We start from the raw sequence: 25,000 nt of genomic DNA on the forward strand, positions 1-25,000 counted from the left end.
TGTGTGTGTGTGTGCTGTTAACGGCTGAGGGATTTGCAGGATATATAGAAAATGTGCTGCGCCTGTGAGTCAAGCTAATAGATCAGCCGCTCGTTAAAAGCCTGGTGCTGGTACCAATTTATCGCCGTGGAGACTGACGAGGGGGCGGGTCAGAAGCTGCAGTCCAGTCTTTGATCAACTGCAGCGGCGAGTTATTAATAAACGCTTGTTTTCTCCTCTTGCCTCTTTCTCTCTCCCCCACCTCCCTTCTCTCCTTTTCTCTCGTCGATGGGGGATTCACAGTCGCGGCCTGACATCACTGTGATGTCACCGCGGTTAAGAGGCAGAGTTATGACATCAGAAAACATACGGAGAAGTCATTAGTCTTGCGAGCGGCGGTTATAAAAATTAATGGTCAGGAAATGATTGAGTGATTGAAGAGGCGTCCTATCTGCCTCTGTTATCATCAGAGTCATTATCAGTCTCGTTTGTTGCTTCAGGTAAACAAATCATTAATTACGGCTGACGCTAAAATCTGTTTCCTGACCTTTCTTTATTGCCTCTCGCCGTGTTCGCTGATCAATTTCCACTCAATGAGGCGTAATGATGTGAGATCTGCATCCAGTGACAATAATGATCCAGCGCATAAAAACAGAAAAGTCATTATTCAAATCTGAGTGTCAGACGGTTCAAATGACGACTTCTATTTTTGTTTTTTAACCTGGACTGTGACGTTCGATCATGTCACACCTGATCTGGCCTCTTTACACTCTTCCTCTTCCGTTTTTGATTTAGAATTGATTTTAAGATCATATTGATCAACTTTAAAGCTCGTCGTGGTCTCCAGATTATATTTCAGACCCTTTAATCCCTGATTTTGTATATTTGTTGCTTAATTTGAGAGATTATGTCACTCATTCTTTAATACAAAGGCAGGATTTTATTGATGTTGTTGAGTGAGCTCATTTTTATTTCTTTTGCATAAGATGTCGTATAATTATTAATATTATAATAATGCCTCCACACCGGCGACAGAACCAGAATCATGTGTTCGGGTCCGTCTGTCCAACAGCCAGTTGGGAAATCAGAAATCATCAAGGGACTTTCTTCATATCTGGTTCAGACGTCCACTATCACTGTGACGTCACAAAACACATTTTTGGGCCATAATTAAAAATTCCCTCAATAATTATAATAATATTTGACATATAAATGTCTAATAGGATAAAATGATGAACGTTATGTTAAGTTAAATTCTGTTCTGGTCGTGATTCAGCGCCACAGCTCAGGAACTGGACTGATGCTTCACAGCCACGAGGGAGAAAGTCTAGTTTTCGTTGTGGATTCATCTGGATTTAATTATTTCCTCCTTTCATCAGCTGATTGTTTTTGTTTGTAAAAAACCTCTGACAATAATGAATGTCCAAGGTTTGTTTAGTTCAACCTGACCTCCAAACCACGAAATATTTAGATAATAAATCAAAATAATTAGATATTGGTAAAAGTGGAACCTTTGCATTTAGACATTTTTGTAATTATCAGAATATTCTACCAATCAACTAGTTGATTTTAGCTACACTTTGCTTGTTTTGTGTGCATGAATCTGTCAAATTGATCTGTAAAACAGTTGTAGTGAGTAAAAAGTGACATGTGGACAGGTAGAGGTTTAGACTGGCCAGAGAAGAAACATTAAGGTACACGTACCTCAGATTTGTACTCCAGCCGAGTGAAGTAATCCCTCAAATTGTTTCGTTCTCGGCGCCGCGCTTCCTGCTCGGTCTGCGCTCACGCTTGAAAGCGCTGCTGCCACTTCTGGTGACTTCGGCTGAATTATAAACTTCTGCCTCCTTCTTCTTCCTTTTTTTTTTTTTTTTCTTCGCTGGTTTCAGCCGCTGACCTGTAATATTCACTTAAAAGAGGTTTAAATGAAGTGTGTGTAACAGTTTAATTTCTCTGTGTGTGAGTCTCTCTCCTTGGGTTCATTCTTGGCTCACCATCACACTTGGCAGCAATTCCCTAAGACTACACACACACACACACACACACACACGCACACACACACACACACACACACACACACAAGCTCTTTCTACAAATGCTCAGGGTCTCAGCGGTCCAACTGTGGCCTTGCAGATAGTAGAGTTTTTGGCGGAGAGCAGAGGAAAAAGAGAGAAGGACCAGTGGGAGGAGAGAGGGAAGAGGATAAAGAGGAGCAGAAAAAGAACACAGGGGAGGAGAAAAGAGGAGTAATGGAGGAAGGTAGGAGTAGAGGAGGTGGAGGAGGAGAGGATTCATATAGATTTGATAGATTGGAAGCTCGAGGCAGAGAGAACGCCTGAGGGAAGAGCAAAATAAATTGGATGGAGAGAGGGAGGGAAAAAGAAATGAGAGAGAAAGACAATGGCTGCATGAAATTGGATTGAGAGAGAAACAAAATGAGAGATAACAAGCAGAGCAAAGGAGGCAGAAAAAGAGGGAGAGAGACACAAGAAGAGAGCGATGAAGATGGATGGAGAGAGAAAACGATGAAGGAAAAGGTGGAGTGAGAGAGAGAATAGAGGAAGAACTGCGAGAGAGCAGAAAGAAACAGAAAAGAGGTGATGAGAGACGGTAACCAGACAAACAGCCATGCTAGCTGCTCTGGAAGTGATGATTTCAGCTAAATGCTAACATTAGCATGGTAGCTAACAGTGCTAACATGCTGACGCTAAGCAGGTATGTTTACTATAGATGAGAGCAGGAAGCGTTCCTAAAAAACAGCTGTGATAGAAGATATCTGTGTTTTCTGCTCAAAGTTTGAAAATGGTAAAAATGGGAACCAGCCGGTCAATTTGTCCCGTCTGTTGGAAACACTTTGTCACTTAATGATGTTGCTGAGTAAATGACGTGTGTGATGATTGTCTATAGATCCAAACCAATCAGAAGAGGATTAGTGATGATGTATCTACAGTTTTTTTTTACTGTGAGAAATCATGGTTCAGCTCTAAAACACTTGTTTTTTTTAATGGAGTTTGGTTTAACAGTCCGTTCACGCCAAAGACCCCCTCAGGAGCAGAGGATGTTTTAACATTAATAATTCAGCTGAATAATGAACCTTCTCAGCAGCACGAAGAAATATAATTAGTTTACAGTAACGTCTCTCTGGACAAACTATAAAAGAGCAAAATAAAACGTCCTAATGACAGAAAAACATTTCCTGGACAAGGTCGTCACAGCCATCAACTCCCAATTATTATTGTTTTCCTGACTAGCCACAGGATTTGGTCTCCTAGAAATCAACATGTTGTTATTATTTCATGCTATTTTGTTAGCAGAGACCTCAATGTTTGTATTTACTGCCAGTCAAAGCGGGCGCCTGCTTTCACTCCCAAAAAGAGGCGGAGTCATGATGCAAGGCTGCTTTTATCTGTGTTCATCATCTTCATTTGGTATGTTAGCATGCTAGTATTTGCTAATTTGCATTAAACACAAAGTAAAGCAGAGGCAGATGGTAATGGCATAAGTTCTACTGGTATCTTATTAAAGGTATTAAAGAGATACCAGGCAGGAGATTGTTAAATCGTCCTGAACTTGAACGTCTGAACAAGATGTGACGCCAAACCTTCAAGCAGTTGTTGAGAGTCTGAACCAAAGTGTTGGAGCCACTGACCCACTGACACCGCCGGCACAACGGAACAAAGACAGCAGGAAAGGGCAAGAACGGTGACCGATAAATGTAGAGATCAGATATAAAAGAGCTAAAAGGACAGAGACAGACATAGAGATGGAGACAGAAGAAGAAGAAGGTGAAGAAGAAGAAGAAGAAGAAGAAGAAGAGCGTTACAGAGGTGGAGGTGGAGAGAGAGACAGAGAGACATAGAGACTGAATGGAGGAGTGCCAGCAGTGCTTGGACAGCAAATAATTTGCAGAGCTACAGATTTCCAGGCTGCGTCGTTGGCCTCCCTGCCTGTCTGTCAGTGTGTGTGTGTTTGTGTGTGTGTGTGTGTGTGTGTGTGTGTGTGTGTGTGTGTGTGTGTGTGCATGTGAGACATTTCAAGTGTGTGTTTAGCTGTATGTGTGTGTGTCAACTACATACACATGTGTATCCATGCTTGTCTGTATTTTGCAGGCTTGAACATCATCATAAATGCTGACGTGTGTGTGTGTGTGTGTGTGTGTGTGTGTGTGTGTGTGTGTGTGTGTGTGTGTGTGTGCGCTGTGGGTTATTTTTACTCCTCTATTTAAAATCTGCTTCGGGATGCAGAAGCGCAGGAAGTGAGTGTCGTCTCGCTTTTTCCTCCAGCGAGCTTCATTTCTCCTGTTGTACCGCTACAACTATCTGCCATCCTCTTCTCCCATGATGCATCAGTCCTTCCCGGTGTTATTATTCCAGGAGCATCGTTTACATTTACTTCTTACAGATTCTTTTCTGTTTTCTGGTTCTGTTTGGTTAAATGTAAGAAGACCTGGTTTACAAACAAGCCTGGAAAGACGACTTCTCCCATGTTTGTTATGTTTACCGGTGCACTTCCTGCAAAGCTATCCGTTAAAGCGTGATTGGTCGGTTGCAGTGATGGTCGGGTTGTGTCAGAACCACCATCACAGTGATGACAGCGCACTTGATGACCCGTCATCAGAGATCGTTACCTCACTGGAGTTAGAAGAAATTCACCTTTTTCTTTTCCTTCCTGTTTCCACCTGAAGAGATGAACGTATTCAGTGTTTGAAGAGGATTTGTGTTTTTCTAGCAGACGTCTTCAGTCATTGTCATTTAAAAGCTCCTGAAAAATGTCACAAATGCCTACAGGTGTGTTTTAAATCTGCAGGTACGGTGAGAATTTCAATCTGTTTTAAGAGGTTTGAGGTCTTGAAAGAAGAAGGCAGATATCTTCAGTTGAACGAGGAAAAATGAAACTTTGGACAACACTTGAACAAATTGATTTACAGTGAAGAAACTAGAAATATTCTGACTGACTGACTTGTTTTCAACTGTGATGAATCAATTTACGAGCTGGTAGGAAACATATTTTGCAGGGATGCTGTAAACCTGCAGGTTAATCTCGATTAAACATGACTGAAAAACTAATAAAACAAAGATTTGTTTCCCACTGTCGTACGTACATGATGCTGTATTTCACTCCTAAACCATTTTTTATCATTAATACTTGGTAACTTTTGCAATAAAAGGAAACTCTGGTCACAAAACTACAGCAAGCGTTGTGTCACTTGTTCCCCGTCAGGCTGAAACATCACCTGTCTTCTAACACTTTTCTCCTCCGAGTCGTAATACCTGTGTTTCCAAACAGCTACCTTGTGTTTTTCTATCAAAGTCGCCTCCTGGTCCTCACTGACAGCAGACTTTATTTAATGCAGACCTCATGCTGCACCGGCAGGAGAGCGAGCAGCCCTGCCCTCCTCCCCTCACATCAATATTTTGTCAAAAAAAAACAAAAAACACAGAGCTACTCTCCGCCGTGTAGAGGTTGACCTGCTGCAACCTGGTGACCAACACCAAAAAACCATCAAAATAAAAGCCCATCAGAGTTGAACGGTGACAGCTGAGGGTAAAGATGTTTCCCTCGAGGAACACAAAACGCTCCGTGGTGTTTTTTTTTTTCCCTCCCAGGAGAGCAGCAAGGTTCATATTTTTCTCCTGGAGGCTGTCATTTAGATTGTTACACTGCGATACCTGTTTGTGTTTACACCAGTAAAAAGTGCTGCTGAGTGAAACTGAGCATTTTCAGCATTACTGATGTATCTCATATACAAACCCCTCAGTGTAAAGATAAAGGCCTCGAGGCTGCTGTTCATCCTGATGTTTTTCACTTCTGAATTAATGATGACTCCCTATATGTACATAAAGTAAACTTTTTATGGAAGCGTGCACACGTAATGCGACTGGGAAGAGAGAAAAGATATAAATCTGCAACATAAGAAGGACAATTATCCTTTATTTAAGCCGGTAAAAGCCTCATTGACATTAAACTATCAATCTCAATAGCAAGACTGAAATGCACAAGCACACTGGCCAATCAAGTGTATTTTAATAATCTTCTAAAACTGTAATGTGTTTCCTCAGAACGATGGATCTTTTGTTAAAGCGGGCTGCAGGACGAATGTGCTCTCAATCCAGTGAGACATTGATTCCTTGAGATGCATTTTTCCGAAGGCTTTTCACTTCGATCGCTTGTTGCAGATTATCATCATTTTGAGATATTGTTCGCAAAATTAGATATTTGTTTAAGACAATGCACCACAACAGAAAATACAGACATTGTGGGATCAGAGGTGCAAGATTCCAATATTTGCTGATGATTAATCACTATTTAATTCCCCTGTTTCTGTCTCTCGCCCTCAGGTACATCCACGCCCTCTACCTGGGCGCCCAGAGCCGTTGGCACGGCGACGGACCCCGTCGCCACTTCCACTGGCGGCTGATGTTCGAGAGCGCTGACATCACCATGCTCCGCCTCCTGGAAGCCTTCCTGAAGTCGGCTCCGCAGCTCGTCCTCCAGCTGAGCATCATGATCCACGGGAACGACGTGCTGCCTCTGCAGGGTGAGCGAGACGCTTGATCGATTGATTGACAGACCGCCTTTGATTGATGAGATAAAACTGAATCTCACCAGGTTCAGCGCGAGAATTTGGGACACGGCAACGTCGCTATACTGACGTCAGATCAGCTAGTCTGCCTCAGATTGTTTAAAACACTTTATGCACATGGAAACTGTGTGTAAGCGTTGATTGCACAGTGAGGTTTCTTTTCAGTGATGTCATCATGTTTCCAGATTGAAGCAGTTTAAGTTTAAGGAAAACGTTCTTATTACTGATGAAAATTATGAAAATGAGAGCAAGTTGTAATAAGACTGAATTATCCTTTCAGAAAACTGATGGTTATCTCCGTTATTGGACTTACTTTATTAGATTTTATCTGCCGTTTCTGATCGCTACAAAAGCTTCTGCGGCGAGGGAGAGAGTAAGGTTTAATGAATGGAGAGTGTGTGTGTGTGTGTGTGTGTGTGTGTGTGTGTGTGTGTGTGTGTGAGTGTGTGTGTGTGTGTGTGTGTGTGTGTGTGTGAGGGAGAGAGAGGACAGATATCAGTAGGAGTCTCTATGCTTTATTCATGCGCCTCTTACAAGAAGCAGATTGGCCTTTGATGAATAAAACAAAACATACACTCTCACACACACACACACACACACACACACACACACACACACACACTCTCACTCTCTCTCTTTCTCACCCTCAGATACACACACACACATACACACACACACACACAGACTGTACACACTCAGCATTCACACACACCTGTTAGTGCAGGAGTCAAGCGTCAGACACATATTTGAATCGTACAAAACACACAGAACACCCAGAACACACACGAAACCTACGAAAACACACACGACCGAGAGAAAAGCTCAGACTAAGTGATGTGGACTCCCGAATGTATAAATTATTCCCCCGTTAAATTCTAGGAGGAGGCGCTGCCTGATCATACCAGCTCAGTGTAGCGCGGCAGCAGTGCTGGTCATCAGAGCACCTGGCAGGACGGCTACTGCGGCAGATGGAAGTTTAAAAAAAACACACCTTTTGAAACATCAAATTCAAGCACTGTTCCCAGAACTTCCCAGGCCTAATTTCCTCTAATATGAGGACACATAATGACGTACTTCTGAGACATTAATTTTCACACTCGCTCGCCACAAACTGTGTTCTTTGACTTTAACAACTTGTGCAAAATATATAAATTCAGGCACTTTCAGTGACCCATTTATGTTTTCAAAAACTTCAGAGACCCTGATTTTATTTCCCCCAATTCACAAACAAACAAACACATTTGTACTTCTACTCTTGTGTGGATCCTCACTGATACATTTCCTCTCTGCTCACCTGAACCTATGAATATCTGTAACATTAACCCTAAACCACGTCGTCGACCTCAGACTGTCCTGTGAAGAAGCGAGGATCATTTAAACGTCCTCACTTAGCAAACGGTCCGCTTTATGTCTCCAGGTCCCCATACAGATACAACTACCAGCACACACACACACACATCTCTGTCTATGTTGGCAGTGTCCCATCTGTTAATAGGCATTATACATTATACAGTACAGACTCTCCCACACAGCCTAAATCACCTGAGTGCTGATATGGCACATTGATCAATCCATTAACCAATCCATCAATTTAAACAACTATCGGCGCTGCCAATTAATCTTTTAAGTCGTCTGTTAAGTACAAATCCCCGAACGCTCGGCGGTTCCAGTTCCTCCAAATGCTGGGATTTACCGAACATGCCAAACATAACAAACTGCATCTGTCTCCTTCTACCCATAATCCCCTTTGTTTTGGGGTTATTTCTTGTGTAGCTGATTCGGTTTGTTTCCCTTAAGCTGCTTTCCAGGAAGCTTATTGTGTCTTTGTATTAACTTGTAAACTCAGGAATATAAAAAAAAGAAAAAAAATATATCAATTAAAGGATGTTTTATTTAAACATCCTGAGAAACTCCTCAGGATTAATCCACGTCTTCATTTTGCTCATTAGGGACACAATATTTTGTAGGAAAGAATGTAGTATTGGCAAAGTAATTACTAACTTCTGGGGCTTTAAGGACACCGAAACAACAGGAGTGAATTATGCAACGTTTTGGTACCGTGAACATACTAATACAGATGGATAACGGAGAGGCAGATTGTGCTGCATGCAGTGTGTTCTGTGTTGTTTTGTCTTGTGTTTCTTTTGTGAAAATAGAGAGCTTTAGTATTTAGAATACGGCTCCATAATAAAGATGTTTTACCAAATAAGAGTCGCAAAGATGCTTTAGAACAAAGAGTTAAACACACAGAACAACAAGGCAAGAGCCTTAAACTGTGGAGGCTTTAAATGACTGGACAAAATGGGAAAAATGAGTTTGAGTGTAAATGAAATTGATTAAAATCGGGCTGAGCTTTATGATAAAACACTGGTTTTGTAGGAGATTTAAAAGAGGAGCCAGGCTCAGATCCTTACAGGCAGAATGATCCAGAGTATCTGGACTGGATTCTGAACGGTTCTTTACTAAACCTGGTTCTGACTCCTAAATCAGTCTTTGTTAAAGTGAAACTCTCGCCAAAATGCAACCTGAGCTTTTTTTGTGAACATTGAGCCTTCTTACTGTTTTAAAAATAAAGATTTTGATGCTGTCGTAAAAGTGCCCGTAGCACTCCCACTGAAAAATGAGTTTGACCAGTAAATCTTAAAAGTGGCTCTTTCATCGTAATTATGCTTTTACACGAAGGTTTGACTCGTGTACATTCACAAAAAAAAAAAAAAAAAAAACCCTAGATAGATAGATAGATAGATACTTTATTGATTCCGGAGGAAATTCAAGCATCCAGTAGCAATAACAAACATTGAACATACATTGAACATACATACAATATCAAAGAAACAGTAGAAATAAAAATATGGAATAAAAAATGTTAGGAGTTTCGCTTTAAGGGAGGTCTTTAGAATGGACTTGACATCAGTTGCACCAACCAAGTCCGAGCTTAACTCTCAAATTGTCAAAAAAAAAGTGTAGCATAACAAGACCAGTGGGCTTTATTGTAAGGAACAGCTGTTTGTCATCAGCGTAACAATGTGATGGAATCAAATTGCACCAAATAGCAGCCAAGAATAAAACAGGAACTGAGTTTTGAGGCACCTCAAATCTAATTTTGACCAAGGAAGGGATCTACTCAACTACCGGAAACTCTTAACTCGGTATCTCACCCTGCCAACGAGAATACAGTGATCTATCATGTTCAAGGTTAAACTTAAATAGACGATAATAACAGTACAGGTCAGCATCTGCCAGGTCATCGGTTACCATCCGGACTGCCAATGGTGTCAGCTGCTCCTGTCTAGATTTAAGTAGATTTTAAGTCTACAGCAGCTGATACAAATTGTTTGCTGCCAATAAAGAAAAATTCTACGGAAGTGTTTAAAAAAGTTGATTCTGTGTCTCTATAATCCGCCAAGTTCTCCTCGTGAAACAGCGTAGATCTTGAAGCTCTTAAAAAGTCGGTGCAGCTCTTTCTCTGCTCAAATTTTAATGCCCTCTCAGTGTGATTCATGGCTAATTTGAGACAAGCCCGCATGATTAACACACATGAATGTTTAATGTGTTAAACTGCGCTCAGGGCCGCTCGCTGCAGGCGCCGCGGTTACGTGTACAGGCTCATCATCGTTTGACTTCAGTAGGAGCTGGTTCAGGAAAAAAACAAAAGTATTATTCAGTGTGTTTGTAGCTAATGGTTTTCTTTACAGTGGTGGTTTTCTATATTTATCACGGGTAAGTCAATTCAACATGCTAGACCGTCATTTTAGCATCAATTAAGTAATCCTGGAGACGTTTTGCAAGATATTAATTGCACTGAAAGCTAACTGAGGTCATCTTCCCGTTGAGAGATTTTGGCAGTTGTTTGGTTTGTTCTAGTCGAGGAAAAGATAGTTTGATGAATATCTGTCAAGTTTAGTTGAATCAGCCAACACAGTGTGTAGTAACACGACACAACGTTTAGATTTGTAGTTATGTCAACATTTCAGAATTGTTTGATTAAAAAAAGTTTCCGACCACATTTCATTGGGGTTAGGTGTTTGGTCAGTTGTCGTGGTTGTTGTGCCATTGTTCAAATCTCCAAGAAAAGTGCTTAGGCAGGGGTTTATTTCTTCTGTCTTAGTGTTATTTTCAAGGTTGATAATGAACTGACATGTTATACCATAAATATATCCTTTATGTTCCTGTGGATTCAACATTTGAGACTTTTGTGCACAACATAATCGTTTCAGAGTATTACAGTGAGAAATATTGGTTTGATTTTACGCTTTTCTTTCATTTATTACTTTCTTTAGCCAAGTGTCTTTCTCTTTGTGTCTCTTCCTTCCCAACCTCTTATCATTTTTCTCTCTCTCTCTCTCTTCATCTGTCTCTCCAGGTCTCTCGGCCTCGGCCTCCTTGGTCTCTTTGGCCTGGATGATCGCCTCCTACCAGAAGGTTCTGCGGGACTCCCGCGATGACAAGCTGCCCATGTCCTACAAGGCCGTCATCACCCAGATGCTGTGGCACTTCTTCACCATCGGGGCGAGAACTGTGGCCTTTGCCCTCTTCGCCTCCGTCTTCCAGCTCTATTTCGGCATCTTCATCGTCAGCCACTGGTGCGCCTCACGTGACCTGATGCAAAGGCTCTGGTTTTATAATGAGACGATTAGGAAGTATCTAGAGAAAACACCACATCCTTTCTCTTAACTGAAGTCACCAGAAAAGAAGTTTCCTTTAAGTTATTCCCCAGCCATTGATTGTGTCAGTCATCTTGTATCTCAACAGCAGGTTCCTTGACAGAAATAGATCACACATTATTCAGTCGCCTCCAAAGTCAGAGCCTTAAGAAAGTCAAACAACAGTTTATTCCCCCCACATAATACTATAAACTGCGGTGCATTTCAGTAAACAGCTTCCCTTAACACCTTAAATAATAAGTAAACACTGCAAAAGTATCCTCTTTTACCATGAGCCTTTTTAATCAGCTCATTTTTTGCTCATTAACCGCATTAAATCACAACATTGGGGTTAAAACAAAACAGCTTTCTCTGCACTTTGCAACTTCTTTCCCTCAAGGAGGAGCTTTTTCTGTAGCAGGGGCTAATTTACAAATTTACCCCCCCGTTCTTTGTGATTATTTATACATTTATTTGGTTCCGAAATAATGTGGGCGTCTGTGAGATTTGATATCAGTGTATTATCATGTCAGATATCTATATCTAAATATATGAAGACACATTAAAATTAAATATACATTACATATGAATTAAATGCATATCAAAGGGCTAAGCTTTTCTAATAAAATGATGACTAATGAATTGCATATAAATACCAAAATATACAGGATGTGGTGTAGAAGTAATTAAAAGTATATTTGTGGTGTTTTCTTTTAGAAAATACAAAATGCCCAGTCATTACTGTCAAGTCCTTTATAAAGTCTGTCCATCTTTTTTATCACATTGATACCAGACATCACAGAATTCATGGAGTTCTAACTAACTAGTATAATTTTCTTTCAGGTGTGTCATGACCTTCTGGATCATCCAAGGTGAGACCGACTTCTGCATGTCCAAGTGGGAGGAGATCATCTACAACATGGTGGTAGGCATCATCTACATCTTCTGCTGGTTCAATGTGAAGGAGGGCCCCAGCCGCTTCCGTATGACCGTCTACTACTCCGTGACCCTGGCTGAGAATGTGGCACTGACCGCCGCCTGGTACACCTACCGCGGCCCGCAAACCTCCGACTCCTACGCCCTGGTGGTGGTGTGCCTGGTCGCCTGCAGCTTCGCCCTCGGGACCTTCTTCATGTTGGTGTACTACTGCTGGCTGCACCCCGACGGGCCCGTTCTGGGCTCACAGTGGAGAGGATGTGTGGACGAGGGCGTGGTGGGTGCAGGAGGGGTGGCAGGAGTGATCGATGCTTGTCTCACTCCATCCCAAGGGTCCCAAACAGACATGGTCATTACCAGCCCTCCGAGGACTCTCCCCAGGACTAAAGACACAGGAGAGCCGGTTCCAGGGGAGCGAGACCGGGACAGAGACAGGGACAGTTGCCTGCCTGTCTTCCAGGTTCGTCCCTCCCCGTCCTCCTCTCCTGCACTCCTTCACAGGACCTCTTCCTCATCCCGTGCGCAGGAGGGCCCCGTGATCCGGATCGACCTCCCGAGAAAGCGATACCCGGCCTGGGATGCGCACTTTATCGACCGGCGACTCCGCAAGACCATTCTGCTTCTGGAGACCACGTCAGCCGTCAGCCCCAGGATACAGTACAGGAGTAGCATGATGGGCAGCAAAGAGGTCTTAGAATATGAGACAACTGTCTAAGCCAACAGGGGCTCTTAGACTTAAAAAGTGCGGTCTGGGACCAAGGCTCAGCCTGAGTCCAGTTCTCATCCCAGGACTACCGTCGCCAGGAGGAGCATGGAAAGGAAACAAAGAGTGTGAGACAACTCTTTCTAAGAAAAAAAAAAAGGTTGTCAAAACTTGATTGTAAAATGTAAAGCGCAATCTGGGACCAAGGCTCTCCCATTGGGGCACAGTCCGGGAGTAAGTAGCATGAATGAGCCGTGGGAAGTAAAAGGAGTAACACACTGAACTGGGATAATCTTCATCTTTTCTAAAAGCTTGGAGGTGAGAAATTTAATCTCTCATCCTGGGACCAAGGAGTGTTAGATTTAGTTTCATCCTGCACGGCCAGAACAGGATGTAAAAGGATTTGGGAGCAATGAAGTTGCGGAGATAATTGTGAAACAGTCTGCTGCATGAACTTAAGCCTCAGACCCCGGAGACTCAACAGAGACTTACCGGGGGAACTGGTAGACACTGGTTGCCAGAGTTTGCACAGGACATGCAATCATTTTGGTTTGGTAGCAGATCAGACACTGACAGGAAAGCCATCTCAAAACTAATGCCTCGTGATCAAAAGACAACTAGACGATTAGGTTAAATCTGGGCTAAATCTGGTCAAGGAAAAATATCTAGTTCTGGTTAGAAAACTAGATTACATATAATAGATTAGATGTGTTTTTGAACAGCACTTAATTGAGTATATTTAAATATATATTTCAGTGAATAAATATATTTAAAATGTGAATGAAACAATGACTGTAATGTAGATGTCTCACTTTTCAACCACAGTTAGTCCAGTTTTAACCAAAATGCCTCCAAGACCACCTCACTCTTAAGCTGCCAGAGAGGATTTTTTCTTTTTTCTTTTTTTTTATACCATCATGCGCCCAAAGGGTTGCATGTCCCTCTCAAACTTTGGTGACTATCCTTTAATCTTACTTTTCGTGGGGACTGAAGAGAAACGCGGTCTCATACGTTGGGCTCCAGTCTCACGAGAACACAAGGACTCATGAAAAGTAGGCTGTCAAATCTCACAGTTTAGGTCCAGGTGGATTATAAAATGTAGGCCTGAGATACAAGTGAAAACAGTCACCCATCCATATGTGATTACAAAGGCAGCCATAGCAAAAGTCCCGCCGTTTACATCCCAGCTGCAGCGTCACCGCCAACCTGAGAAATGTCAAATCCAACAGGACTGGATGTAGACTGGACGACTTCTGCGATGGCTTCCATCACATGGCATGCTGTCACTCACCACAAACAGGCCTGTGATGTACAGTTGAACAAATACAGATGTCAGATATAAGCTATTATAATAAGCTGTAGTTAGGTGATGAATGACTGTTGGGTGAAGATGCTTCATTTACTCGTAAGAGTCTAAATGTTGTCCACTTTTCTTGGAACACATACCATGTCGTAGTACCAAGGGCGCCATGAGCAACCTCATTAAGCTATGAAACATTTTCCAGTGACGAGACGTGTCTTTTCATCATGTCAACAGATCTGAAAGTATCCGAGAATGATTTGGTGGGAAGTGAAAACACTGAAAAAAAAAAAAGAAAAAAAAAGCAGAGCATGATGTTTCTGCATGCTAGCAATAGCTGACGCTTCATGTTACAGATCATTGACTGTAAATAAAGATGGACGACAGCACAGCTCCTCAAAAGTGAAGCCAAAACATCCTGATCACCAAACTACAAACTCAAGTGCACATCGATTGGTTTCAGTCACTGTAGGTAGTTTTCTAATCACACTGCTGTTCTGTTCAAATCTGAGTTCCAACCATGGCAGGATGACAGTTCTTGTATTCGGGATATCTGGGCTTCATTTTTGTACAGTGTCAGAGGTGGAGACGCTTCGTGCATCTTTATACACAGTCAGTATTTCAGATAGCATGTTGACATGGGTTCGGACTTCTTGAGAGGTGATGTTGTTTACAAAATAAAACCATGTACAGGCCTTCGATGGGGGTATAATTTGCAGATACAGGTTTGGAGTGATAAATTACATCAGCAGAAGGAGAAAAAAAATGAAACGGTGAGAACTGATTAGCTCCTCTTTGCGCCTGTTATCTGCTGTTGTGATGCCCTGAAGCAACAAGCTAACACTCATCTGAGCTGATCAGTTAGCAACTGCAGAGGTTGAAGTTCAAACGCTGCAGCTCCCAGGTGTGAATGAGTGTTACTATCAATTAGAAGCAGCTGGATGCTGAGAAAGTCAAGCGTGGTCAGCAACAGAACCTGAAGGGAGAACAGTTGAAAAAAAGAAAACGAAAAAAAAAAAAAAAAAACACATTAGCATCAAAGCTGTCTTCTGTCCCTTCTCATATCACGCGACAGCATTCTCTTCAGCAGCCTGTTTTTCCAAACGTCTTTTCAAAGACCGTTTTTTTTATTTAAAAGCCTTCAGGGATGGTCTGTGCATTTACCCAGAAAACATTTAAACCGGTGTTGTGATTCGTTTTAGATGAAGGCAGCGGAAAGGTGTTTGCATTTCTATGAGCAATGCACTCAAAAGCATTTCTTTTAAACACATTGCATCCCCCATGTGACTCTGATTCATCCCAAAAAAAAAGCATGCTCATCAAAAAAAAAACACACACACATTTGAAGATGCATTTGAGATGCTGTGCAGCGACGACAGCTCCCAGTTCACGATGTAGCTAAACTGTTTTGTTTTACTTTTTCAACCCGACAAGCATTTAGAAGATGCCGATGTTCAGGGGGTCGCCGGTTCATGGTTGACTGACACGAGCACAAAAAACTAAAAAAAAAACTATGGCACAGTAAAAAGTCATTTAACCGCTATTCAGATTCTCGTTTTGTAAAAGCATCTTTGGCATGATTTTTTTTTTTTTTTTTTTTTAAATGACATCTCAACTTTAATTTTGCGCTTCCCCGCTCCAGAGCTGATCTAGATTGTTGTGTCAACATCTGCATTTATTTCATAGTGTAAAAACTGATCATTTTTACATGAAAATAAGTGTAACATCAAAAGAAATCAGCTGAACATGTTTGAACCTGTTCACTGTCTCCACTCTGACAGTAGACTGGATCACTGTTCTGTTTTGGGTGAAGTCTGAAATTCAAAGCGTTCCCCCCCTTGCTGCCATCTGGGGCCGACATGTCTGATGTCTGAGTGTCCAGGGTGGTTTTAATTATCAACGTTATGCCGATGATGCATGTGTATATTTTGAGGTGTTCCTGGAGAAGTATTTCCAACCTCCTGTACTTTTAGTCGATGGGTAAGACAAGTCACCAAGAGCTGCTTACGTACTTGCTTTTTAACACTGAGCTCACATAGAGGAACGCCTGTGACTCAAGACCGAGGCTCGTTAACTTGCTGCAGGAATGAGTCATAGAACCCCTAAATAAGTTAACATTTTTGCACTTCTGGCTCCCTCATCTCGAGGTCAGTGGGGTATGAGTTAGGTGCCTGAAATAAGGTCTGTGGTCAACACAAGCTTAGGAGATTTTCACATTTTCTACCACATAAAATATGCAGTAAATTTGGACTTTTAAAGCTTTGACGTGTCTCTAAAAAGGGAGGTTGCTAACAAGTGGCTAAATGTGAATACAGAAGTTGTCGGGGACATTAAACAACATGACGGGACGAAGTATACTCGCAAATTTGTAGATTAATCAATTTATAGTAAATGGTGTAGAGGTCAGAGGTCTTTTTACTTTCGCCTCAATTGGTGAAGATTATCTTACCGAATACGAAAGTATCATTAAAGCAGCAACTCGTCCTCTTTCACTCAGCGTTAGCGACAGAGCTACTGCTAGCAGCCTGAGGAATACTACTCTGTCCTCGACACTCTGATCTCAGTGCCGTGAAAAAGGCAGCGTAAAACATTTGGTTGTATTAACGAGTAATTGCAGATCTACACTTAAGAATATCTACAGTAATGCTAGTTTAACTAGTGTTTGCCACAGAGTTTACTTTCTGCTATAATTCCAAAATCCAGTTGAAACTGGGGCTGGAGCTGATGCTAACTTCTGTGTTAGCCTAAAAATCTATGTCCTGCCTGCAGCTCTCTACAGGATAATGGTTAATTGTGCAGTTACACCTTGAAAATGCTTTTAATCATTTTCCGATGGTGTGAACAATCGGTGCCCTGAAGGATCATACATGGGTTTTCTATCATGCACACGCTTATGTAGCCTACTGACAAAAGCAAGTATGTAAGCACTCTGACCCTCACAAGGTTTGTGGTTATTCCCAGTGAAGACACCGAGGGCAAAAAAATAAAAAATCCACGTGAGCTCTCTCTGAACGTATGTTTGTGTCTCCTCTGCAGGGAAACTGTTGTGTTTTAACTCTGGTGGGTAACAGAAAAAAAAAAAAAATCAACAATCAGGAATACAAGTTTCAAATTGATATTCATAAATAAGGGTGTTATTATCCTGACGGTGTTGTGTTCTGCCTGGACTTGTGGACGTTGGTACAGTGGTGACAGTCACTGCGATGTTAATGGTGCTGAAAACGACTCTACGTCGACACTGATTATGTCATGTCGAACATGATAGGCTAATGTACAGATAACGCATCAAACACCCAATCACGGGGCCGAGGGCGAGGCTTCGCTTCCTCTGATTGGGTAACGAAGCCGTCCTTTGTCGTTGAGGTAAAATAACAGTTAAAAGTGGTGCGCTGAATATATATCGACTTGAACAAATCATGTTAAAAAGTAAACAGTGAGTTTAAAAAAACTCATATCATCTTTTATTAATTGATGCAAGTATTTATGTTTATTTATTTTTGTATTTGTTTTATATCTATTTATCTATTGTTTACTCACTCGGTGGCCATGTCTTTGGTATGACTCTTATATTAAGATGTAAAAAGTGAAAATAGATTTTTTTTTACTCATTCTATATATCTGTATATACCAGCGTGGCGCTATACTAGGACGTGTGCGTATGAGTATGTGTGCTTTTGGTTTGTATGTGTGTGTATTGTATGTACAGTATGTATGTAAGGATGTGCTCTAAGTTTTTTTGATAATGCTGCTTAAACATCCTCCGAGTGAACGAGCAGAAAAATAGAAAAAAAAAAAAAAAACAGTGGTGAAAAATATCTATGACGCTGTTAAGAAAAAAAAAAAGAACTCAACAAGCTGTGCTGATAACTGTAGATGGGAACAATACTGTAGTAAACATGGCTGAACAGCCGTCCAAAAATAAACTAAACTGTGCCTTTGTCTTCTTTTACAGCATTACAGTGAGAAAGTATCCACTTACCCACATATTGTACTGAAGGTTCAAGGAGTTTGTGCTGAAATTGAACATTTACAGTTTGTATCATTCTCTCAAATATAGTGAATATGTGATACGCTCAGGCAATTCGGCATTCAGTCACTTAAATGGGTGCTATGTAGATTTCAGAATACATTTTATATTTACAGTATTAATGAGGTAATAATACAAACTCTGAAATATATATATATATATCTATATATATATATATATATATATATATATATATATATATATATATGTGTGTGTGTGTTTTACATAGCTGAATAAACAAGCTGTTCCCTTAGGAAGATAAAGGTCCCCAGAACACGTACTGAAGCTAGAAAGGTGGCAGAAATGGTGTCGTCCCTTCAGGTAAGTTTAGATTTATTCAGTCATAAAAACAGAGACCGATAGTTTGTTTATTAAGTTTGTTCAGGCATCTTTCTCTTCACTACAACATCACCCAACTTCGGTGTGAGTGGGTACAATCTGGATTCATTCCAGTGTTAAATAACTCTGCAGGAGTCGCGGTTGTTTACCGGCTGCAGCTCCGATCAGCTGTGATGGAAACATGGCTACTGGGTGGACACGCTAGTTTTCACCCTTTTCTGGTGCAACGCTATGATGTGTGTTGAAATTAAAAAAACGCTGATCTTTAAGTGCTTTTTACAGAATATCTGACTCCTGCACTTCAGTGAGCATTGAGTTAAAACTGGAGACTGAGAGTAAGAGTCTGAAGCCGTCTGATTGGCTGTTTCTTACCACCTGGTTGCTCCATGAGCGTGTTCAGACTCTACGAGGAGTTTCCAGGTGTGAAAGTCGAGCGAGGTGGAGCTGACACCGATGCCGGAGCTCCACCAACGCTCTCTCCTGAATCCACTTCCCTCTCATCTCTCCTCCATCTTTCCTCTTGAGGCGACAAACACAAATCTCTCCGTCAAACCGACGTCTTCTGATCTCTCCATCACTCTCCCTCTCTCACGTCGGCGTCCGTCCATCCACAGGATTGGTTGTTTATTTGGTCGGCGTCTCCGGAGATCCGGTGACCAAACAACCATTCATGCTGCTCCTCTCCTCCTCTCCTCCTCTCCTCCTCTCCTTCTCTCCTTCTCTCCTTCTCTCCTTCTCTCCTCCTCTCCTCCTCTCCTCCTCTCCTTCTCTCCTCCTCTCCTTCTCTCCTGGCTTTTTCTTTTTTCCTGTTTGTGTTTTCAGTCTGTTTTTTTTTTCATGTATGTCACAGCAGACAGTAGGAGCACGGAGGATGAGTAATTCCCTCTTTGCCTTTCTATTTTCCTCTTAACTTCCCACATTTACTTCCTTTCCATTTCCTCCTCCACTTCCTCCACCTCCTCAATCTATGCTTCCTCTTTTCATTTTCATTGTGTCTCTGTACTATCTCTCCCTCATCCCACCTTCTCTCGTTCCTTCCTTCATCTTATTATCCACCATTATCGATTTTTTCCTCTTTACTTTTTTCTTTCCTTTTCCTGTTAACTGTTTTGATTATCTTTCATTTCCTTTCCAATCTTTTCTTTTCCCCTCCTACATACTTCCTGTCTTTCTCCTGCTTCCAACCTTCCTAATTTCCTCCCTTGCTCCCTCCTTTCCACCCTTCCTTTCTCCTACATGACTTCCTCTTCTTCCTCTCCTTCCTTTCCTCACCTGTCAGCCTCCACCTTCTCTTCTACTTCCTACATTTCATCCTCAACTTTTAGCTCATTTTAGCTTTTCCTCTTCCTCTTCCACCTGTCTTCTCCTTCATGCGTATTTTCTCCTCTCCCCCCCCCCCACCGCTTGCATCAGACCTTCTTCCTCATTGATTTTGAAGCGGGCGGGTCCTTTAAGGATTCCGCTTCTTTGATATCGCTGAAGCACACACACACACACGCATGCACGCACATAATACACACTCTCACAGCACACACGTGCAAAGACACATGCACATTTTCACAGATACAGAGTTGATGCAGCACCGAAACATATCGAGGTCTGACATGCTTTGAAGTTCACACGAGCATGACTGATGTGTGTGTGTGTGTGCGTGTGTGTGTGCGTGTGTGTGTGTGTGTGTGTGTGTGCCAAAAAAGAGAGAGGGAACATCAAGAGCCGGTGAGTACATGTGAGTGCCTGTGCATATACCATATGTGCATTTATTTCATACAACTCTCCCTCTTTCCCCCCCATTTCCTGTCAAACTCTGACCCGTCCTATCACAACAGTTGTTGAGAAAATGTCAGTTTGCTGGAGAAGTTGATTTATCTGGTGTTCGTCTGGACAGGGGTCGAGCCCCGAGCGAGTTTCTCAGAGGGAGAGAGAGAGAGAGAGAGAGAGAGAGAGAGATCGGGACAAAAAGATAAATAAATAACACCAAGATAAATGTCCCATCTTTGTCTCCCGTTGCCTTGGTAACTGGACGATCGTTAGGCCGTTAGCCTTCCGGTGACAACGGAGTCACAACCCTGACAATAGGTGTGTGTGTGTGTGTGTGTGTGTGTGTGTGTGTGTGTGTGTGTGTGTGTGTGTGTGTGTGTGTGTGTGTGTGTGTGTCAGAGAGGTCTCAGGTGTGATGTCATCCCCTCTGCCTCCATCAGTGTCCTGCTGAGAAGAAACGTCCCTCCTCCTCCTCCTCCTCCTCCTCTTCCTCCTCCTCTTCCTCCTCCTCCTCCACTCAGTCTTTGTCACAGCGCTGCCTCCCTGTGGCCCAACCTGCTCACTGCACCTACAGATCTCCCATCCAGCATATTTTCCTCCTACGTGTTTGGTTTGAAAGAGTAAATCACCTTTTAACAACACAGAGGATGACGTCAGCGGAGGTCAGTTCAGTTTGTAGCTGGTTCTGTTTGAATCTTACGTTCAAAGCGAAACAGCTGCAGTGATGTTGGACTAGAAATAAAATACTTCTGTCGACGGATGACAGATTCAGCTCTTGATCCTCTACATCAGCAAAATAAACAACCCAACAGCTCCCTGGAAATTATGCCATCTCTTCAAATGTGATCCACACTGAAGCTTTTAATGTGAGTTTTCTTTGTGGAGCCGCTGCAGTGAACGAACTGCTCGCATGAACAGACTTGCAGCTGTTGTGAAAGTGAACGCTGAGTCACACTTGGCAGCAGAGAACCAGAGAAAACCACAAACTATCTGTCATTGTTCTTATGAAATCTAAACTCTCATTAAGTGTGTCCACACTTAATAAACAATATTTATTAACACCTATTAAAATGTTCATCTCTGACAAGTAGTCATTAACTAAAGCAACCAGTGCATTAATCATCTGAATCTTAGACAAAGACACTTTATTGTTTATATAACCTATTTCAAATAATGATAAAAGTGATTTAGAGTGGAGAGAGTGAGATATTCTATTCAAACAAGGAAAATAAAGTTTGTAAATCACAAAGTAAAATTTACAAAAATCAAGAAACATAAATCTGTTTGTGTTTGAATCTCCGAACACAGCCAAGGTTGTAAAAAACAAGATTTTTGTATAAGTGATCACAACTTAAATTAGTTAAATCAAAGGTTCATTTCTGTGTGTGTGTGTGTGTGTGTGTGTGTGTGTGTGTGTGTGTGTGTGTGTGTGTGTGTGTGTGTGTGTGATCAGTGCAGAGAGAGAATGGGCCTTATCAGTCTCTGGTGGAGTTTCCTCTCGGACAGGAAGTGGGCTTCCTCTGCTTCCTGTTCACTTCTCTCGAGCTGAAAGAGACACAGACGGCGCGATGGAAAGAACAACTGAGAGAGACACGCAAAGACAACAAAAGACTACCTGAAAGAAAAAAAAAGAGCGTGACCGGGTCCAGGACTCGGCTGACCCAGAACCAGTACAGAGGAGGACGGAACCACGATGGACTATGAACCCAAGAAATCCAAGAAGGTACAGCAGCTTCTGTTCTGTCGTTGAGTTTCCATGTTTCGTTTGTTTCATATCTCATCATCCAGCTGGAAACTGGACCCTCGGTACTGTTTTGGAGCGGCAGTAGACAACCTAGAGGGGCTTGTGAAAGCCAGACATAGACACCTTATACAAAATATAATATGAAGAAATTCTGTATTAAACAGTTAAGAAAACGACAAAACCTTTGTTATACATCCTGTTGAGCTGTTTGAACGTACTGACAAATGTTTCCGAAAAATGAAAAACACACAAGTTTAATTAAGGCAGGAAGTAGAAGTGAGCGAACAAGATGAAACCTAACGTGAATAAAACTTCAAAACCACCTTGTTGTGAGTCCCGTCAGACAGATCAGACAGTCATCAGCAGTGGTGGCTGTTAAAAGGCAAGTCGGACTGCAGATTAATTTGTGTTTATTGGCCTTTCTCATGCTGCGTTTATCAGCCGCAACCAGCCGGATGACTTTACAACAAGAGGAGTGTGTCTGTGTTTAAATTCACATCAACTCTCACTAGTTGACACTCACTCGTGGATTCTCCATCTTCTTTTCCTCCTTCCTCTCTGATACATTACGATCAAGAAGTGAAGTAAAGACACGTACGCAGACGACGCTGCAGTCAGGTTGATAAACAGGAGTGAAGATTAATCCTGAGCTCTCCTCCCGTCGGTAAACGGCATCAGAGCAGAATCTGAAGTGACTCCAGAATCCAGAACATCTCGCCTGACCAACCAGCCCTCCAGACACAACACCTTTTTTAGAAATAGTTGTACATCGTTCATCACATTCAGCACCTTAAAACTGTTGTTTTCAGTAATAAGGAGCAGCAGGCCTCCTAACTTCTTAAACTTGAATTTAAACAGTGTAAGAATTGGGAGGATTTGAAAGAAAATGCCAAGACAAAGAGAAACAAAACCGTGTTAACTTGCTCCGTAGCACTTTGGTCTGACCCGCGCAGGTTGTTAACATTAAGCACATTCATTACAAAATCCAATTATTTCCCTCATTCTGTCCCCTCAAAGGAACGCAGGAACAAGAGAAAGAACAAAACTCATTATTACCACCCTGTGTCTTTGTCCTTACAATTAGATTCAGCTGACTACGGGAGATGTTCATCGGGAAAAAAAAAAAAAAAAACGGCCTTGTTCAGATACGTAGAGATCCGTCCTTGTTAATATTCAGGACGGAGGACGAGACAGGTTTTCTGATTCTCAAACAAGCTAATTTTCCCTCCGTCCTTTCGCTGCGTGTTATATCGTCTCTTTGGTTTTCACGCCTCGAGCCACGGTATATTAATGTGTGTTGGTGTGTGTGTCAGTGGGTGTCTAACAGTGTGTGCTGTGTTGTCAGTAAGTCTCAGCAGGGAGCTGTCAGAGATCACTGCTCACCTGTCAATCACTGTGGGAACAGCCGACGGGATGCTGCATTAACAGGCGCACACACACACACACACACACACACACACACACACACACACACACACACACACACAGATAGAGGCATGTATGTACATACACAGAAAGAAAGTTTAGTGAGAGAATAAAATAAACAAACCTACTGATGATTTTTCTGTTCTTGAACCTGAAGTGCTGGATGTAAGGGAAGGAATATTGGCAGGCGACTGGACAAACCATCTAACTTCAACCTGTCAGACTGCAGCGGCATTATGTAGTCATCAGTATTTTGTGCGATTTGGTGCTTTCCAGTGTTTCTGGGTGCAACACAACCGTCGGTGATCCAAATCCCAGGTTGTGTAACGATTTGTAAAGTCGTCAGTCTTCATCTCCTCTCGACGGTGAACGTACCGAAAAATCTGGAGGCACAAATGACACAAAATGATTCTGCATCTGCAAATCAAACGTTGGGACTGAAAGAGTTCTTCTCTTCCTCTTCCTCTTCCTCTTCCTCCTCAGGCTTTTGTTTCTCCCATAAAGCGGCTTGTCTGGTCAAAATCTGCTCGCAGGCAGGTGGATCGAGGCAGCGTTTACCGCCGCCCTCTGCACACCGTCCCCCTCTACCCACCGGACTACCTCATCCACCCCGAGAGGCTCATCTTCGACTACGTAGAGAAGGAGGTCAAGGTACAAACCTGATATATAAAAATATACCAATGACAATGACAGTGTGTCGAGTTGCCTGACTTTTCTCCTCTCATCTCAGTTCCTGGGTCACCTGACCTGGGTGTCGGTTTCCCTGAATCCTTCCAGCCGAGACGAGCTGCTACAGCTGCTGGACACAGCCAGGGTAAGACTCCAAACTGAACACTTACAATCAATAACCAGTAATGTAGGTGCTATCTAAAGGTACAATGTGTAAGAATTTTAGTTTAATCTATAATTGGTCAGTAGCAGCTGAAGGTGCTGCCGTTGAAGACCAGCGTGGATCAGGACTGTATCCTCAGTCTGTCTGCTCGCTGTCTGCTGCTGACGTGGAGAGACAACGAGAAGCTGCTGATGAGGATTCCCACACACGAGATCGCCGCCGCCTCCTACCTGAGAGACGACGCACTGCATCTGCTGGTCCTCAAGACAGGTGAGGACGCACCTGAGGATACAGTTGTTAAGCTACGACTGGACGTAAAGGTTGATTACTGGTTATGAGTTCTGGGACAAAAATAAGGGAGGATGGATCGTCTCATTGTCTCAAACCCTCCTCCCACAGGTCTGAGGGTGGATACAGTGGTTGCCGGGGACGACAGCCTGGACAGGAAAAAGCCAACGGGCATAGATGGCCGACGTCAAACCATGAGCTGCAATGCCGACCCTCGACCTGCAGGAGGCACAATGGAGCGACGACACACCATCTGTGGAGTCGACTGGAGGCCTTCGCTGTCCAGGAGTAACCACGACAAAAACCAGAACGTGGAAAGAGGTGGAGGTGGAGGAGGGGGAGGAGGAGGGGGAGAGAGAGGAGGAGGAGGGAGTTTGGAGAGGAAGAGGGTGGGAGGGAGCTGGGAGAGGAGGCAGCAAACACGGAAAACAGGAGGGAGC

General features: G+C 42.5%; 2 protein-coding genes across 5 annotated transcripts in view; both read left to right on the forward strand.

The window, feature by feature from the left end:
- Positions 1 to 18,067, forward strand: part of xkr7 (XK, Kell blood group complex subunit-related family, member 7) — a 95,812-nt gene extending 77,745 nt beyond the window's left edge. For all 3 annotated transcript variants that reach the window (XM_037105528.1, XM_037105529.1, XM_037105530.1), the window contains exons 5-7: positions 6,318 to 6,517; positions 10,926 to 11,145; positions 12,049 to 18,067. In XM_037105528.1, coding sequence (XP_036961423.1) covers positions 6,318 to 6,517; positions 10,926 to 11,145; positions 12,049 to 12,856 — 1,228 coding nt within the window. In that variant the 3' untranslated portion in view covers positions 12,857 to 18,067. The remainder of the gene's footprint in view (positions 1 to 6,317; positions 6,518 to 10,925; positions 11,146 to 12,048) is intronic.
- A 3,728-nt stretch (positions 18,068 to 21,795) lies between these two features.
- Positions 21,796 to 25,000, forward strand: part of ccm2l (CCM2 like scaffold protein) — an 11,830-nt gene continuing 8,625 nt past the window's right edge. For both annotated transcript variants that reach the window (XR_005075835.1, XM_037102671.1), the window contains exons 1-5: positions 21,796 to 21,994; positions 23,924 to 24,091; positions 24,171 to 24,254; positions 24,359 to 24,542; positions 24,672 to 25,000. The exon at positions 24,672 to 25,000 is cut by the window's right edge and continues 315 nt beyond it. Coding sequence is in view for 1 of the 2 variants with exons in the window: in XM_037102671.1 (XP_036958566.1) it covers positions 21,965 to 21,994; positions 23,924 to 24,091; positions 24,171 to 24,254; positions 24,359 to 24,542; positions 24,672 to 25,000 (795 nt within the window). In the remaining variant the exon portion in view is untranslated. The remainder of the gene's footprint in view (positions 21,995 to 23,923; positions 24,092 to 24,170; positions 24,255 to 24,358; positions 24,543 to 24,671) is intronic.

The sequence above is a fragment of the Acanthopagrus latus genome, chromosome 7 (genome assembly GCF_904848185.1).
Source record: "Acanthopagrus latus isolate v.2019 chromosome 7, fAcaLat1.1, whole genome shotgun sequence".
Classification (NCBI taxonomy): domain Eukaryota; kingdom Metazoa; phylum Chordata; class Actinopteri; order Spariformes; family Sparidae; genus Acanthopagrus; species Acanthopagrus latus.